This window comes from Pteropus vampyrus, unplaced genomic scaffold, assembly GCF_000151845.1.
Source record: "Pteropus vampyrus isolate Shadow unplaced genomic scaffold, Pvam_2.0 Scaffold399, whole genome shotgun sequence".
Classification (NCBI taxonomy): domain Eukaryota; kingdom Metazoa; phylum Chordata; class Mammalia; order Chiroptera; family Pteropodidae; genus Pteropus; species Pteropus vampyrus.
In genome coordinates, this window is record NW_011889180.1 from 1,430,070 (window position 1) to 1,447,085 (window position 17,016).

The window sequence follows — 17,016 nt, forward strand, 5'->3', positions numbered from 1 at the left end:
GCTCCAAAAGGGTGGCCGTCTGTATTGCTAAGATACTTTGCTCTGCAGTGTGTAGCACCCATGGTTCGTCTTTGTCTCAAGGCTGTCTCCCTTTTCCTTTTCTCTCTACTCTGTCCTTAATCAGCCCTTTGCTGCCCCCTCCTAGGTCTTCAACCCCAGGATTGGCATGGATGCTCTGCAGATCTACCCCATCAGCCAGGCCAATGCCAACCAGAGGTCGGGGCGAGCCGGCAGGACGGGCCCAGGTCAGTGTTTCAGGTAGGAGCCCTGTGCCAGCCTGCTTTCCGGGGCGGCGCTGGGATTGCTGAGTGTGGGGCCTGGGCTCGGTGGGCGAGATCAGACTGTGATCCAGCAGAGGAATGCTGGCCTTCGAGCTGATCTTCGAGGCCGGGGACTGATAGTGGGCCTGCCACTTGTTGGTCCTCTCAGCATATACTGCTGAGTGGAAGAAGTAGACCTTCCAGGCAGCTCTGAGCACTGAGTGGCCTCTGCCTTTAGACAGACCTACTGTGAATGTGCTTGCTGTAGAAGACCAGTAATTGTGGTATGTCTTCCCTTAGAGGATGAATCTGAACAAGTTACATCATTGGTTTTTTTTAACTTCTCTAATTCTCTTTTTTTGTTCTGACTTTTAAAAATAATCTATTCACTAAAGAAATTCATAAAATACAGAAAAACTTAAAGAAAGTAAAACCCAACCATATATTCTAGTCCTAAGCTCATTGGTTCCAGAAGTGAAATAATGTTGGAGCCTCTAGCAGAACGGTGAACTGGCAGGACTTAGTTTTGAATAGGTGGAAATTTGTGATTCAAAGAGAAAGGGGGAGGTGGAGAGAGTAAATGAGGAACTCCTTTCTACCTGTGATTTTCACCTGTTGTGGCTGGTCTGGGGCGCATGTGCAGCGAGAAGCTGAGGTAGCGTTGCTCTTCCGCCGAAGCGATCCCCACGTAGGCAGCTGGGTGGGTTTGCGAGGCTCAGCTGGGTTGTGTGGTGTTTGGTGCAGCAGGACCTGGTCTTCTCCCGGCAGGCTCTACACCCAGAGCGCCTACAAGAATGAGCTCCTGACCACCACGGTGCCCGAGATCCAGAGGACCAACCTGGCCAATGTGGTGCTGCTGCTCAAGTCCCTGGGGGTGCAGGACCTGCTGCAGTTCCACTTCATGGACCCACCCCCAGAAGACAACATGCTCAACTCCATGTATCAGCTCTGGATCCTCGGGGCCTTGGACAACACAGGTGCTGGGGCCCCAGGAGCCGGGCAGGGTCTCGCGGGCTCTGGCGCCCGGGTTCTCTCCCTGTGCACCGCACCGTGTGTGGTGAGCATCGGGATGTGCTCCTCTCTCCTAGGCGGACTGACCTCGACTGGGCGGCTGATGGTGGAGTTCCCGCTGGACCCAGCACTGTCCAAGATGCTTATTGTGTCCTGTGACATGGGCTGCAGCTCCGAGATCCTGCTCATTGTCTCCATGCTCTCGGTCCCGGCCATCTTCTACAGGCCCAAGGTGGGGAGATGGTGTCTGGCTCTCCTTTCTTCCCAGAAGCCTTAGGGGGACTCATGGGCTCAAGGAAGGATTACAGAGAGTAGTAATTTCTCTCTGTGTTATTAAAGTGGAATGGAGAGATAGGAATCACAGTTTCCATAGAATGAGTTCGCTGTTTTTTGTTAAGCAGATTAGGGGGTCGGGAAGAAGGATGGACTAGGCTAGATCAGTGCTTTGAGGGAGCATTTCGGAAATTTGCACTTTTTGTCTTCTAGTATGGTGGTTCCTGAATCCTCATGTTTTAGAATAAATATTCTGTTATAAACTACTTTATCTTTCTTATATTGCTAGAGCACTGTATTAATGTGTTTGCAGTTGTGTGTGTTTGGGTGGGTGATAGTATGAGCACTTCCAGACTCTTCTCAGTGGGCCTGGACTCCTCTGTGCTGAGAGGTCCCTTTTTTCCTTCCAAGGGCCGAGAGGAAGAGAGTGATCAAATCCGGGAGAAGTTTGCTGTCCCCGAGAGTGATCATTTGACTTACCTGAATGTTTACCTGCAGTGGAAGAACAATAATTACTCTACCATCTGGTGTAACGATCACTTCATCCATGCCAAGGCCATGCGGAAGGTGGGGGCAGTCGTCCGGATGAGCAAGATGTTGGGATGAGGGGTAGAAGGCAGGCGAAGGAGGGCTCCGCCCTTGCTCACCTGTGTCCTGCTCTAGGTCCGGGAGGTGCGGGCTCAGCTCAAGGACATCATGGTGCAGCAGCGGATGAGTCTGGCCTCATGTGGCACCGACTGGGACATCGTCAGAAAGTGTATCTGTGCTGCCTATTTCCATCAGGCAGCCAAGCTCAAGGTAAGCCTGTGGGAGCTGTGGCCCCTTCCTGGCTTGATGTTTCAACAAGAGCAAAGTTCCTTCTTTCTCACTATGCAGTTCTGCAGATCTGGGCTTCCCTCACAAGCGTGTGTCAAGACAGTATGAAGAGACAGGGCAGCTGCCCAAATGGGCAGTGTTTTCCTGATGTGGCCGCCTGTTGTGTCTCTTCCTTAGGGTATTGGCGAGTATGTGAACATCCGGACAGGGATGCCCTGCCACTTGCACCCCACCAGCTCCCTCTTTGGAATGGGCTACACCCCAGACTACATAGTATATCATGAGTTGGTCATGACCACCAAGGTGAGTCTTCTGAGGCAGCTGGCATGACATAGACCCACCTTCACTGCCTTTTGGGATAAGCTGTGAGCTTGGGAGGCTTGAGACCACATACCTTGCTTTGAGGGGAGTTAAGGATGGCTTTCAGTTGGGTGTTTGGAGAAACGTACACGGAGTTTACCTTTAAAGTATATGGTCTCGGCTGTGCTAGCAGGATTGTTTCTGATTTGCTGCCTGGGAGAAGCAACCTCTTTTGGAGTCATTAGAAGGGTTTTCTGAGAGCCTGGGCCTTTTCTCTTGGATTCTAGGGAATGTTTTCTTAAGCATGAAGGAATTTGGATGGGAGAAGGGATTAAAATTTCAGTGTCCAAGGCTTCTCCCTGCCTTTTTCAGCCTCACGGGGCTGCGGGGTAGGGTCCTTCCCACACAGCTCCTGGTTGTGGAACCACTCTGGAAGGGACAGCGGAAGAATTGGCCCTTCTGTGACTACCTTTTTGTGTCCCTTCTGCTTGCAGGAGTACATGCAGTGTGTGACTGCTGTGGACGGAGAGTGGCTAGCCGAGCTTGGCCCCATGTTCTACAGCGTGAAACAGGCAGGAAAGTCTCGGCAGGTAAAGGTCGTATGCTTCCCATGGGGTTCTCTTTGCTCATGGGATCCATTTGCCCCTCAGCCTGGTTTTGAAGACTGTCATCCTGACCCCTATTTCTCTACTTCTGTTTCAAACATAATGACTGTGATCCAGCCAGGCCTGGGTCGTCTGGTTTCCCTCCATCCACTCCAGGTGCTTGGTCTGCCAAGCCTTTTTTTAAAAAAATATTTTTGAAAAGTCCAAATATTCATAAAAGTTGAAAAAAAATTATAACAAGCCACCATGAATTCATCATCTAGCCTCCATAATTATAAATATTCTGCCAGTTTTGTTTTCACTTACTTCTATTCCCTCCATATACATCTATTTTTTTTCCCTAGAATATTTTACAGCATGTCTCAGACGTTACCACCGTAAAGACTTGAGTGTGCATCTCTACAAGGACTTACGCCATTATTACTCAACAGTATTAATCCTTAATGTCATCTAAGTCTCCAGTCCTTATTTAGATTTCTTCTTTTATCTCAAAAGATAATTCTTTATAATTGATACGCTTGAATTAGGATCCAAACATTGAAATTTGTTGTTATGTGTATTAAGTCTTTTATTTTAACACAGGCTTTGCCTCACGCTTTTTATGGCAGTGATTAGAGAAACCAGGTCATTTATCTTGTAAACTGTTCCGTGTTCTGTATTGGGCAGATTGCTTCCTCAAGGTGTTGTTTAACAAGTACCTCAATCCCCTGTACTTACTGTGAACTAGTAATTCATCTAAAGCCTTGATTAGATTCAGGTGCAGCTGTTTGGGCTCGGATGCACCAATGCATATGGTGCTGTGAACTTCCTTTCTGATTCTGTCAGGAGCACATAAAATCTTGTGGTCCCATTTCTGATGTTGCCGAATATGCCCAGTGGTTCCCTCCATTATAAATTCTCTACCTCCTACTCCATCTTCTCATGGTCTTAGTGTCTCGATGGTCACTGTCTAGATCCGTTATTTAGTACTGCAGAATGTTGTGGGACTTTTGCTTCCCCCCACCTCAGCATAGTCCTCACAACAGGCTTCCTCACATCTTATGTCTGAGCTTTCAATCCAGATATGATGTCTTTCCTGTTTTCTGTACTTCCTGGCATAGTTGTGAATTTGATAAGAAAATGTTAAGTATTTACTGAAGTGAAGGGAGTGCTGAGGCACGACAGGGTTAGGACCGAATCCTCCAATGTCTGTCCTAAATCTGTGAGAAAGCAGGCCCTGGCCTTGGTGCTGGGGCAGTGCGCCACATGGCCCTGCCTCTGGGAGCTGGCGTGGTCTACACAGCACCTGGCTTGCAGCGGGGAGGTGGGTGCAGATAAGGCCTTCTCACCTGCTGGTCCCCAGTGGCCTCTAAGACCTGTGTCTCCCTTTTCTAGGAGAACCGCCGACGGGCCAAAGAGGAAGCCTCTGCCATGGAGGAGGAGATGGCACTGGCCGAGGAGCAGCTGCGAGCCCGGCGGCAGGAGCAGGAGAAGCGCAGTCCCCTGGGCAGTGTCAGGTGAGCTTTGGCTTTGGGATTCTGGCTGGGACGGAGTCTGCCCCGGGCAGCTCCAGGGACCAGGCTGATGGACTGACCAGCCCTGATGCAGCGTCATGATTTAAGAGAAGTTGAATGTGTAGAGGTGAGCTGGCGACAGAAGTTGACGGTAGTCACATGTGGAGATATGGAAGAGTTTTGGATACACTTCAAGGGGTGGTGATCAATCTGTAACTCCTGGTCACTGTTTTTCCTGTTGTATTTGGGGGCTGAGGTGGGCTGGAGTAGCAGGAACGCCTGAGACTTCATGTTTGATGGTGTCCGGAGTTAGGTCAGCCTTCACAGGTGAAGGGCACAGTCCTCACTTCAGACCAGGTGTAAGTTGGGGGGTACCCAGGGTCACTCCTCACTTCTGACCAACTTGTTACAGATTTAGGGATCCCCATGGCCTCCCTCAGGTTTGATAATTTGGTAGAACAACTCACAGAATTCAGGAAAGTGCTGTACTTCTGATTACAGTTTTATTATAGTGAAAGGATACAAATTGGAACCAGCCAAAGGGAGAGATGCGTAGCATGGGGTCTGGGAGGATCCTGAGTGCAAAGCTTCCGTTGTCCTCAGGGCCACTTCAGCCTCTGGCACACTGATGTGTGACAGTACACACAGTACTGCCAAGAGGGAAGCTCAGGTGAGCTTCAGTGCCCAGAGTTTTACCAGGGGTTTCATACGCAGCACGTAGATTGCATCAGCATCCATGTGTTGACTCAGTCTCCAGCTCTGCTTCCCTCCACAGAGGCCGAGCTCAAAGCACAGCCCTCTAATCACATGGCTTGTTTTTCTGGCCAGGCAGCCCCAAGTCCTGAGTCATCCCTCAAACCCTGCCCCCGTTCATAGACCGCCCCACCCTCCTTCCATGAATCACAGAGACACTCCAATCTCCTAGGAAAGTCCAAGGGTTTAGAGATTACCTCCCAGGAACTGGGGACAAGGGCCAGCCGGGGTCTGTGACAGCTGGGGTGGCAGCCTAGTGAGGTGGATGGAAGGCTACCCCCCCACAGCTCACCTAGGAGATATGAAAGAAGTTGTTAAGTAATCTATCTTACAACATGCCTTAGTGGGTATCAGAACTAGGTGATATTTTATTCTGCTCCCAGTCGCAAATGGGGAAGTCAGGGGGCGCGGAAGTGTGCTGGAGGAGAAGAGCCAACACACCAGTTAGGAACAGCAAGGCCCCTGGCTCCCGGTCCTGCAGTGTGTCCTGGCTAGAGTGAGCGCAGTGTGCTTCCTGACCCCCCCTTTTTTGTGTCTCCAGGTCTACAAAGATCTATACTCCAGGTCGGAAAGAGCAAGGGGAGCCCATGACCCCTCGCCGCACACCAGCTCGCTTTGGGCTGTGAGCAGAGGCTGTCCCCGCAGTGGATGGGAGCCAGGGATTGGGTGACTGGAGCACCCCGGGCCTGCTGACAAAACCCTGTCATCTGTGTGCTCTCGTCTGTGTGCATCGTGGCCCCTGGGGGAAGCTCCTGCTGAGGCCAGGCTCTGCCATGGAGGAAGGAGGAGTTCCTCGCAGGCGCGGGCTGCAGAGCAGCAGAGAAGCTGCGAGAGGTGGCCGGACCCAAATAAACTGTCCCTAGGATGCTTGGTATAGAAATGACTTGACCATGACTATGCTTTTTTAAAATTCTTGTGTAAAGCAGCAGAATAGACCTAGAGGGAATTGTAATTTGGTTATAATTCAAGATTTGGAAATAAATTTATTATTTGTAAAATATTATTGCATTTCTGACTGTTCCTTTTTTCCGGGAAGGGAGGGAAGTGAGCAGCTACATGCCCTCTGTCATTTCCCAGGGGCGGGTTGGCTGCTCTATTGCTCAGAATGGCAGAGTTTCTATTCTTTGCATGTGTAAGGGCTGTGTATTGATGGAAAATAGTGTAAAATGTTGCTTATTGATTGTCATGTAAAAGATCATCTTACGCCGGAATCACTAGTCTTTTGTTAAGCAACCTCTTAAGTCTGCTGAGGTGACGTTGGGCATTTGGCCCTTTGTGTCACCTGTGGTTCTTATTTTGTGATTCCCTAGGGCTGGGCTTCTGCCAGGTGTGCTGGTTACAAAGTTCTGTGTTGGGGCTGAGCCGCTGACAGGCCCGGGGCGCTGAAGCACCTGGATAGTGGCACGTGCTCTGTGAGCCCCTTGGCACCTGCTCACACTGCTGACTTAGTTCCACTCCCTTCCTCACTCTGTTCCTGGGATTTCAATTTCCATCTGTTATAACTCGATGTAAGTTAAAATTTAATTCAATCTTATGGATGAGTTTGGAAGCCAGGCTTTGCCAGCCAGCACCAGCTACACCTCTACTTCCATTCTTTTTACCTCTAACCACCTTTATTGGGCATGCAGGTGGAAACGGACTTTTCACGGCTCTGGAGTGAAGAGAGGGCTTCTGGCTGCTTGCCTGGGAGGGCTTCTGTCTTGGCCCTGGGTTGAAGGCTAGGAGAAGGTGTCTACCTGCTCTGTGGAGAGAAAAAAGCTGGGTTAGTGATCTGTTCACAGACTTGGGCTCAGGATGCAACAGAACAGGGAAAAGATTGGTTTTATTACAGGCTGTGAGTTTGGTCACAAACTTACCTTTAGGTCCTTTAGATCAGAAAAATGAGGCCAGAGAGGTTATCAAAACCCTGGATCCAATCCAACCTAGTTTAAAAGCAAGAACACCTGGCAAAGGGTTCTTTGCATACATGGGTGCCACAAGATAGGGGGACTCACCCCCCAGCGACTCTACTTGAATCTGTTTTGTTTTGGGGGCTTCTAAGAGACTGCACTTGTGTCTCCAATTTTTTTTTTTTTTAGTAATTATGGATCCTTTCCATTCAGATCCACCTTAAGTTTCCTTCCAGCTTCAATACTCTGATTCTTACTGTCTTTTCCTCAGAAGATAACTGACTCTTTTTCTAGAGATACAAAAAAAAAAAAAAAAAACCTTCTGTGACAACAGCCCTGAAATGGATTTCCGAGACTGGCTTTCGGACTTCCTGGTACAAGGGAATAGTGAGGCCATTGAACTGGAGGTCTTTGCCAGGGTCCCCTGCCTTGTACTCAGTGACATGCATCTATCCTTTAATGCCTAGCCGATAGTAGCAGGGTGCTTTCGACGCATGAGAAATCTCAGCTGTTGAGGGTCTCAGGTTGAGACAGGGGACTCATTCTGGGGACCCCAGAGCTTGCTTGCCAGGCCCAGTCTACCAGAGACAGCTTCCTCCTCAGCTGGGCTTCGTCGAGGAGGCTCAAAAGGCAAGTGTGTCTGTGACACCCTGGTGGTTCTAGGGAGCACCCTCTTCCCTTTGGCAAGGAAGCAGGCCGAGGGGGAGAAGAATTATACTCTGGGCGAGTAGAAGGTCTATCATACAGGGTTCTACTGGCTCCAGGTATCAGAATCTGAGTGACGTCCTCCCAATGGGTGGCTGAAGCACTTATTTTTTTATAATCACCTTGGCTAATCCCTAGCTTTGTAATCATTTTTCTTTTTTCCATCATCATCATTATATTATTAATTATTACTTTTAGAGCCGTGTTAGGTGCACAGCAAAATTGAGCAGGAGGCACAGAGATTTCCCAGATGCCCCTGCACATGCATGGCCTCCCCCATTATCAACATCCCCTGCCAGAGTGGTGTGTTTGTTACCATAGATGAACCCACACATCGTTACCCAACCCTCCCGCCCCGCAAAGGCCACAGTTTACATTAGGAGTCGGTTTTGGTGTTGCACGTCCTATGGGTTTGGGCAAATGTATAATGACATGTGTCCATCGTTACAGTATCATACAGAGACCATTTCTTTTTTAATATCAGCTGTTCAAACTACTTTTCAGGAACTAACTTCTTTGGTTATTTCTTGAAGAATTATAGGGAGGCACCACCCAGCTTCCCTGCCCTTTCTCCTGTCTTTAGAGAAACTGCATTTCTCTTTATCAGGCCTCCTGCTTGAAGGCCAATTGGCTGGGTGACATTGAGGTTTTTCTAGCTCTGCTGTCCCTTTGCTCCCCATAACTTGCTACCTGCTTGGCTCTGGTGTAATCACCCCATAGGAAGTGAAAGACACCTTTGAAAAAATGTACAACATTTAAAGTATCCAGATATTGTCACTTCACTAACATATATGAAAAATTTTTATAAATTACAGAGACAAAATGCCTTCTTAGTAGACTGTGCCAGGAATTTTATTGACACTGAACTTTCGTTTAAATAAATGGGCCACAGGCTAGAACAAGGAAGCTGTTTCATTAGTACCAGACAGATACTTCGGTCTTTGTTTTCTCTAGAAAATATATCTTTATTCTAAACCAAATGGGGGAACACAGTCAAAAGAGCATAAACAGACAACACTCATCACAATAGAAACTACCCGATGTACCCATCACCTCCGCCTCACTCTGCACCTCTGGAATTTGTCCTTCCCATGTCCGGCAGGGGCATCCTATTTCACTACTAGCAGTGACTTTTCTTGGCTTTTGTTTGGTTCGGGAGGGGGAAAGAATATTTAAGAATCCCTACCAACTAGTAGGTTTCTCCACTTTTCCTTTCCCCCTATCCAGAAACGCAAGCTCTTTCATTTCTTTTTCTCGCTTTACCTTAGTAGCGATTTCTCTCAATTTCCTACAGACAGACATAGAAATTCTAGACGTGTACTCAGTTTAACAAAATCCGACCACAATAAAATAGTTTAGCTGTCCTTGGAGTTTGTTATAATATAATTTTACTTGTATCGAGTTGGCTGGGGAGAAAAATAAAATTGTTAAAAGGAGGAATGGGATGTGGTGGTTGGGGGGACAGCAGATGGCCCTCTCTCCCTCCCCCATTAGGAAAATGCATCGTTTATTTCTCTTCCTTTCTTTTCGGTCTCAGGATTACTGAGATTACTTTCCTTTTTAAGGTTTTTAGATTTTTTTTCTTCTTAAATTCTGGACAGAGATGGAAAGGATAAAAAAAAAAGAGCTAATTATCTCTTGTTGGTTTAAAAACTAATCCAGAAGCTTGCTTTGGGAATCATACCTTCCTATAAATGTGAAAGAGACCTACGTCAGTTAGAACCCAGGGAAAACGGGGTTGAACACCTTGCTGGGGGCGTGAGGGGACAGAGAGGTCTGCAGGACGCCGAGAGCTCACTGAGACTTCTGTGCTCATGTCTTTATTTTAGGGTTTGGGCCTGGAGATGGTAGTATGGTTTCAAAGCTCACTCCATTGCAGGAAGTGGACAAAACTCGATAAAAAGTTAGCATTTTGCAAAATAGGCTGAGACCTTGATATGTTCCCATAACAGCTGATCCAGTTCAAGAAAGAGGGATGGGAACTCACTGTCCTCTGAAAAACATGTGTATTTGGAAATGATGCTTGGGGCAAGGTGTTGATTCTAGCAATATCAGGCACCTGAGGGAACAGGTAGGCAATGACAGTCTGGATCTGAGGAGAAATTAATGAGGTGATTCCTCAAGGACTGGCTTTGTGGCCCGGCAGCCGTGCTGCAGTGTGACTTCTTCCCTCTGGGGCAACATGGAGTCTACAGGAGGCAGAAAAGATGGCTGTGGAGCGAGGCTGTGCGGGCGTCAGGGGCACTCTTATGGGGTTTCCAGAACACATTACAGAAGGAAGTTGCCTGTTCTACCTATTCCCCTGTCATCCCACAATTTCCAAGAGAGACTGGTTAGGCTAGGGGACAGGCCTGAGACATGAGACACTCCAGCATCAGCACAGATTCTTAGATCAGAACAACAAGCCTTGTCTACAGATAAGGAAACAGTTCTCGCCGGTCCAGAGCACTTAAGCAAAAGAGCTTTTCCCTGTTTGAACTCTTAATCCAGCGACCTCTTGAAAAATAATATCGGGCTGTTATTTTTTCGACCCATGGGACTAAGAAAGACAACAACATAGGAAGTAGCAAAAGACAAATGGTGCGATACCTGAGCAGTGGGGCATCCCAACGAACTTGGTGATGTCCGCTCTTTGGTTTATGTCCTGGGTCACGCTCCTCCAGCCCAAGGTGCCACACAATTTCCCCCTTTGTGTGGGCTCTGTTTTGCTTGAGATCAGGGCTTTGGTACATAACTTTGGGTGCCCGGCTTTCAGCCTCTTCTCCTCTATCTCGGTCTTCAGCTTCTTGTTTTCCTGCTGCAGATGGACCATTACATTGTGGAGGTGGCTGGGGGAGAAGAGGGAAGGACAGGTAGGTGTTTGGTTTGCTTCTGTTCCTGGGTTCCCACCGGAAAGGACAGATCAAGGCACCACGGGAAGGAGGGCCGTGGACGTTCGGTTCCTCCCAGAGCTTGCTCTCACACATGTTCTGTGGAAATGGAGGCCTATGTGTGTCCCCTGGAAGAAACCCAGGCCTGGGGTTGGGGGGCACCCAGAACCAGTACCCCTGACCACTGGGTCATATTAGCTCTGGCCCTGTTTTCTTATCTGTTAGATGGAGCAATCGAGTCTGATCTGTCATATAAAGATCCAGTTTGACAAATGATAGAAGTTTGATTGCAAGGGCCAGCGGCTGTCACAAATGACTCTGATCACATGTCCCCAATTTCTCATGGCTGCGCCTTGGAAACACTCTCACCTGGTTCTGACGCCGAAGCCTAAGTCCTTTCTCATCCCTTTGCTGAAAGGTTGGGGGCACTGGGATTCCGGCTCTGTTGAGGGCTTGGCCTAGTAACTTACCCCCATTTCACAGACGAGGAAATGGTGGCTGTGATGTAGGTGTGGGCAAAGGAAACTTAGCATTATCTCCTGTGGCTCAGTCGATGGCAGCTATTCATATTAAGGGCCGTATTTCCACCTAACTAATGTTGAGGGCAGCGATGACAGCGGGCTCTGGGGCTTCTTGGGCTGGAATTCTGGCTCTGCCGCTTATGGGCTGTGAGACCGCAGGCAAATTATTTAGCCTCTGAGTCTCTCTTTCCTTCTCCATAAATGGGGATTAAAACTGTACCCAACTCGTAAGGTCTTATGAAGGTTCAATAAGTTAATACCTGTAAAGCACTTAGAACAGTGCCTCACATGGGTACATAATAAATATTAGTGGAGCTATTATTATTCAAAGATGGTTTTCCTTTGAATAGTCTCAAGCCCACTCAAGAATGAGTTCTTTGTGAAACAGGAACTTGCTACAATATAAGAAAAAGCCTGATGTTCTCTGTTATCCTCAGAGTCTAACAATTTTTCTTTTAAACTCTTTCAGAAAATGTTTTTGTCTTAGTGAAAAATTTCATGTTTCTTTTTTTCTCTAAAAGATATCCAATAAAGAATCCATCCTCAACTTCTTCTCTGGGCATGTACTAGCTCTTTTACTCTGTATAAACCTGGCTGGAGTTGAAGACACCCCTTCCCTTGTAGCCCTTCACGTCACTGCCACATGCCATGTGCCATTAGGCATACAGGTGGGGCCCTTGCCATGCCCTCAACTCCTCGGCTCTCTGCCATTTTCTCTGGTTTACTCCTGTCAGCATCCCCAATGCCTTCGACATCCCACAGGTCACACAGATGCAGATAGGACTTGGGGTCTTTCAAAAGTCCAGGTCTTTCCTGGGGTCTCACCTACATCAGTGGTGATGAAGCCAGCCCTGTCCCCTGGCTAATCCTTCTACTTAAGGCCCAAGCAGCAGCCTGGGTGCTGTGGGGTGACTTACTCTTTTTCACCTGTCAGCTTGGCGATATATTTGACCTGTTCACGGAGCTTGTTTCCTAGTTTCTCATTGGCAATCCTGTAATAAAATCCACAAGAGAAAAGAGTTTGCAGACTCCTGTGAGCAAGACTAAGCTGGCTGAATGAGACGAGTGTTCTCTGCAAGGCTTCTGCTGGGCACCAGACCTCTGCTCATCCCCTAGTCCCCAGAGCTGGAGACTTTGTGGCACCTGACAATTAAGAGGATGCTCCATAATCAATTCCTGTGCAAAATCAGTGATCCCAGGTGAATTCAAGGTGTCTAGGCACTGAAGCTGGACCCCAGGTCGAGAAGAGGAAATTGGACCCTCAGTGAAGCATCTATCGTGGAGCTGTTACCATCCTAAGACAGCAGGGCCTTGTGAATCTGTCTGAAGAGTGACCTTTCCATCTATCCGCAACCCTTGGGTGTGTGCTGAGACAGGATCAGCTTCCCAGGAGGGCAGTGTGTGCGTGTGTGCATATGACACTGCTCTTTGGCACACGTGTGGGTCTCCAGTTCAGCCCAAGCCTTGGGACCCTGACTTCGATTTTAGTTCCTTACTTACTTCTGCTCTTTTGCCCATTGCTCAATGTTGGTCATAATCTGATCACTCTCTCGGTGCAGCCTACAGGTGTCTTTGGGCACTGACCGCTGGGGCAGGCAGCAAGGCTTTGGTGCAAGGAAAAAACAAGATAGTAAGAGGTGGGAGCATAGACCCATCACCTACCTATTCCCAAAGCAGCCTCCTTCTCTCTTCCTGGGAGAAGAAACACTGACTCTGCGGTCCAACCCCAAGGCCAGAGTTGGAATTGCCACAGCAAGATGCCACCTCCAGCAGTGCAGGTTGCACCCACACGGAGGTGACACCCCTGAGCAGGCACCATTTATAGTAGAGACAAAGTAGATTTGTACACTTAAATTGATGATTTTCAGGCCAAAGGCATTAAAGTGGCTTGTTCTAAATAAGCAACATGTTAAGCTAATTTTTTAACAGATGGAAGAAAAAAAATATCTTGAGGAAAGGATGCCTTCTTTTCTCATTGGAGAAAAGGCCCTGGGGCCACCCCAAGATATCCTGTGGCTCCCTGGGAGCTGGCATGGGGCATGCTCAGAGGTCTCTTAGCCGACTCTGCAGTGGGCAAAGTGAAAGTGTCAGGATGAGCTCTAGAGGGGGACTGTCCGGGGTCAGGGGTGGCTGATGTACTTAACAGGGAGACGTCACTCTCTCTCCTCTGCAATGGGGCCTTGTTCTGCTTGATATCTCTATCAACAAAGCCACAGGAAGATGGTTAGGTTGAGACCGACGCTGTGGGCCTAGAGCACTCAGACCTTGCTTTGTACTGAATAGAGTGGGTGTCCTTTCCTTGCTCCCAGGCACCTCCACCGACGCCTGTCTGGCATCCAGGGGGTTGTATGATGGGCTAAGAGGGGCTGGGAGGAAATGACCAGAAACAGAGGAGCACCTACCTCCTTCTCATCAGCAAGAAGGTTCTCTTTCAAGGCGTTCATTTCCTCCTGGAACGCCCTGAGCTGCTCCTCTTTTGCGGCCAGCATCTTGAGGTCACTCTGGTGCTGCTTCTGCCACTGCAGCACTTGGTTGCTCATTTCCTCCAGCTTTTGGTCGAAGGCGTGTACCTGCTCCGAAGCACAAAGTGAGGAGGAGACCCCAGCTTGCTGCCCTGACCCCAAAGGACCCATGGCAAGGCCACAGGGCCCTTTCTTGGCTTTGGGACACTCGATAGGGGGTATGTTATTTCCAGCGACCAGCAGAGGGCAACCCTGTTCTGATCGTTGCCACCTCAGCCTGAAGCTTAGAGGGCCAAGCAAAAGGAGGGAACCCATTAGCTAAAGGGTGCTAAATTGTTCTGGGTGTATGAGGTGACCTTGGAGATCCTGAACTGGAAGGCAGCTTGAGCCCCAGGCTGCTCCTCACCTCTAGCTCACTCTGCTGGTGGAAACCCTGGAGTTTTTTTAATTCCATGTTGAGCTTTTTCATCCTCTCCTCATAAGCCATGATTTCATCTTCCAGATGAACTTTCCTATCTTGCGCCTGTGTCAAGCTTCGGTGCAGGCTCTTGGTCTCTGAGGTCGCGTGATTGAGCTTCCGGTAAAGACAAGGGGATGAGAGGAGCTGTCAGAGCCCTTTGGCCCTCTCTGCTGAGCCCCACATGGAGAAGGGTTCCAGTCCCTCCCTGTCCTCTGCCCAGGGTGGCGCAGACAGCCTGTCACCTTCCTAGTCTCCCAGAGAGGGGTGGGAAATGATGGTGGTTGGTCTTCTGCATCCTGACATTCCCTCCCGTCTCCTTTCTTTCCAGTCCTATGACTTGATCAGCCAGACATGATCAGCACAAGGATGGGGCATGAATTTTCCTGCTCATTCAGGTTTGGGGAAAATCTTGCCCCAGATCACTCACGGGCAGAAAGACCCGTTAGATTTGGCCTCCATCTTGGCCTCCCTCCTCCCCAGGGATGGCCTTGGTGACAGCCAGCAGTGCAGGAAATTGACTCCTATTCCTCTCATGCTGCTAGGACATTTCTTTGCCCCAAAACAGCCCTGGCCCACCTTCTCGAGGGCTTGAGTCAGGTCGTCTTGACAGGCGGCTGACTTCCGGGCTAATTCCTCATAGGCTTCTTTACTGACCATGGTCTGGAGACACTGCTTCTCTTTCTGCACAGCCTTGTCTAGCTGGGCCTGCAGATTTCCTAAAGCCTCCTTCTGTTGGGCTGTCTTTAGGGAAGAGGAATATCACTGTCAAGGTTCACAGCTATAGAGTCCTTCTCTGTGTCCACAGGAAATGGACAATCACTGGGCTCTATGCTCTTTGCACTAACCTATAGAGCAGTATGTGATAATGCCCCATCTTCACCTCATTGTCGCAAAAGGAAGAGCTGCCTTTCCAGGCTCTTCTGCACCCCTCTCCCCACTGTTTCCCTTTGAGTTAGCATGTCCCCCAAATACAAGGAGGCCTGGAGGTACTGGGCTGTGATGTGTCAAGTACATGAAAAGTCCCTTTCACAGACTGCAGTCTTTGATAAAGATCTGGAATCCAATTCTAGGATGGGAGATATGATAAAGCCTTTCAATTGTGTGCATTATGACTCACTTTGTTCCTGACGGAATTCACCAGCCTTGATGCACCAATAAAGCAGGGCTGTGTGTGCTTTCTTCATTGCTGTATCCTATCACCTATAGCTCAGTGCATGGCACATAATAGGTGCTCAATAAATACTAAGTGATTTTTTTTTTTTTTTTTTTTAGACTGAATGAAATACCGCATTGGGCAATATTGGGAATGAGAGGTGCACTGAATACATAGTTCTGGCAAAAGTGTGTTTAAAAACTGAAGTCTGTGTCTTAAACTTAGTAATGAGGATTCATGATAGCTCAGAGGAATTGCAATCTGGAGTTAGAAGACCTGTTGAGATCCCGGTTCTGTCATTTACTGAATTTCTCTAAGTCTCAGTTTCCTCTTCTGCAAATTGGGATACTTTCAACTGTTTTGCAGAATTTTTGTGACGATCAAATGAGATTATGTATGTAAAAAGGGCTTTGTAAGGTATAAATCACTTTGTAGCTGTGAGTTATAATCATGAATATACTAAGTAATTAGCCATCTTATTATATAGTTTAAGATAGGACAGATATCTACTTCTAGGTCTGGAAGAAGGAAGAAGACCTTAGAAATTCTTATGCCTAATTTCTGTTTTTTGGTATTCTAGAACACCTGCATTCTCCATGTGGCCATACACACATAAATACTCTTTTGGGCTTTCTTCAGTACTGCTCAGTGCTTGAAGTTTATTTTTCTAAATGGAATTTTATATATCTTTGACCCTAGGAATTAGTGAGATGTGAAGTGTTAGACTATTTCTGACCCTATATTTACATGCCCAGGGGCTAAACCTAATCCTAAAGATAGAATAATTTGATCTTCTGGAAATAAAAGTGCATTGTTTCTGGAGACTTCTGAAAAATATTGAGTCAACGGGGTCTGCTCAGTAAAACAGGGGAGTCACTGGAGAAACTACAATTCACCCAAGGGAGCCCTTGACAACTGGTGGCCGAATCAAGAAATGTCACCATAGAGGTGAGATATTAAAACTAAGAGTAGTGAAAAAAATCACAGGGATGCTAGAAGCTAAAATGGAAGCTTTAATTTAAATTTATCTAACATGAATGGTTTAGCTTAGAGAAAGATATTTAAAAAATCATACAGACATATGTAAATTATAGAATCAAGGCGTTTGAATAAAAGTTCTCATAAAGATCTACTCTCTCCTTGCCAAAGGCATTAGGTCTAGATGGTTCTATAGGTGAGTTTCGCTAAGTAATCTTTGATTCCCCACTTTCGCTCACATTCATTCCATCAGTTAGTCTGGTCAGTTATACTGCCAAAACACATCCTGAATTCGATAACGTCTGTCTTCACTGATACCACTTGAACTTGGATAGTAATAGCCTCCTGCCTTCCTCACTTCTATACCTACCCCCCCCCCAATTTATTCCCACACATTAATCAGAGTTATATTTTAAAAAGTTAAATCAGATCAAATTACCTTCCCTGCTCCTTTGAGGAAATTTCAT

General features: G+C 47.7%; 2 protein-coding genes across 3 annotated transcripts in view; one reads left to right on the forward strand and one right to left on the reverse strand.

Moving 5' to 3' along the window:
* DHX38 (DEAH-box helicase 38) overlaps positions 1-6,511 on the forward strand; it is an 18,672-nt gene extending 12,161 nt beyond the window's left edge. The window contains exons 20-27 of one of the 2 annotated variants that reach the window (XM_011380698.2): positions 1,029-1,237; positions 1,349-1,503; positions 1,956-2,111; positions 2,208-2,342; positions 2,538-2,663; positions 3,155-3,250; positions 4,640-4,761; positions 6,053-6,490. In XM_011380698.2, coding sequence (XP_011379000.1) covers positions 1,029-1,237; positions 1,349-1,503; positions 1,956-2,111; positions 2,208-2,342; positions 2,538-2,663; positions 3,155-3,250; positions 4,640-4,761; positions 6,053-6,137 — 1,084 coding nt within the window. In that variant the 3' untranslated portion in view covers positions 6,138-6,490. Of the gene's footprint in view, positions 1-1,028; positions 1,238-1,348; positions 1,504-1,955; positions 2,112-2,207; positions 2,343-2,537; positions 2,664-3,154; positions 3,251-4,639; positions 4,762-6,052 lie in introns of both variants that reach the window. The other variant, XM_011380697.2, reaches the window with a different exon arrangement.
* A 650-nt stretch (positions 6,512-7,161) lies between these two features.
* The window catches only part of PMFBP1 (polyamine modulated factor 1 binding protein 1), a 42,708-nt gene continuing 32,853 nt past the window's right edge, over positions 7,162-17,016 (reverse strand). The window contains exons 15-21 of the mRNA XM_011380699.1: positions 14,995-15,159; positions 14,365-14,532; positions 13,899-14,066; positions 12,997-13,100; positions 12,414-12,488; positions 10,695-10,933; positions 7,162-7,252 (exon numbers count right to left, since the gene is read on the reverse strand). Coding sequence (XP_011379001.1) covers positions 7,230-7,252; positions 10,695-10,933; positions 12,414-12,488; positions 12,997-13,100; positions 13,899-14,066; positions 14,365-14,532; positions 14,995-15,159 — 942 coding nt within the window. The 3' untranslated portion in view covers positions 7,162-7,229. The remainder of the gene's footprint in view (positions 7,253-10,694; positions 10,934-12,413; positions 12,489-12,996; positions 13,101-13,898; positions 14,067-14,364; positions 14,533-14,994; positions 15,160-17,016) is intronic.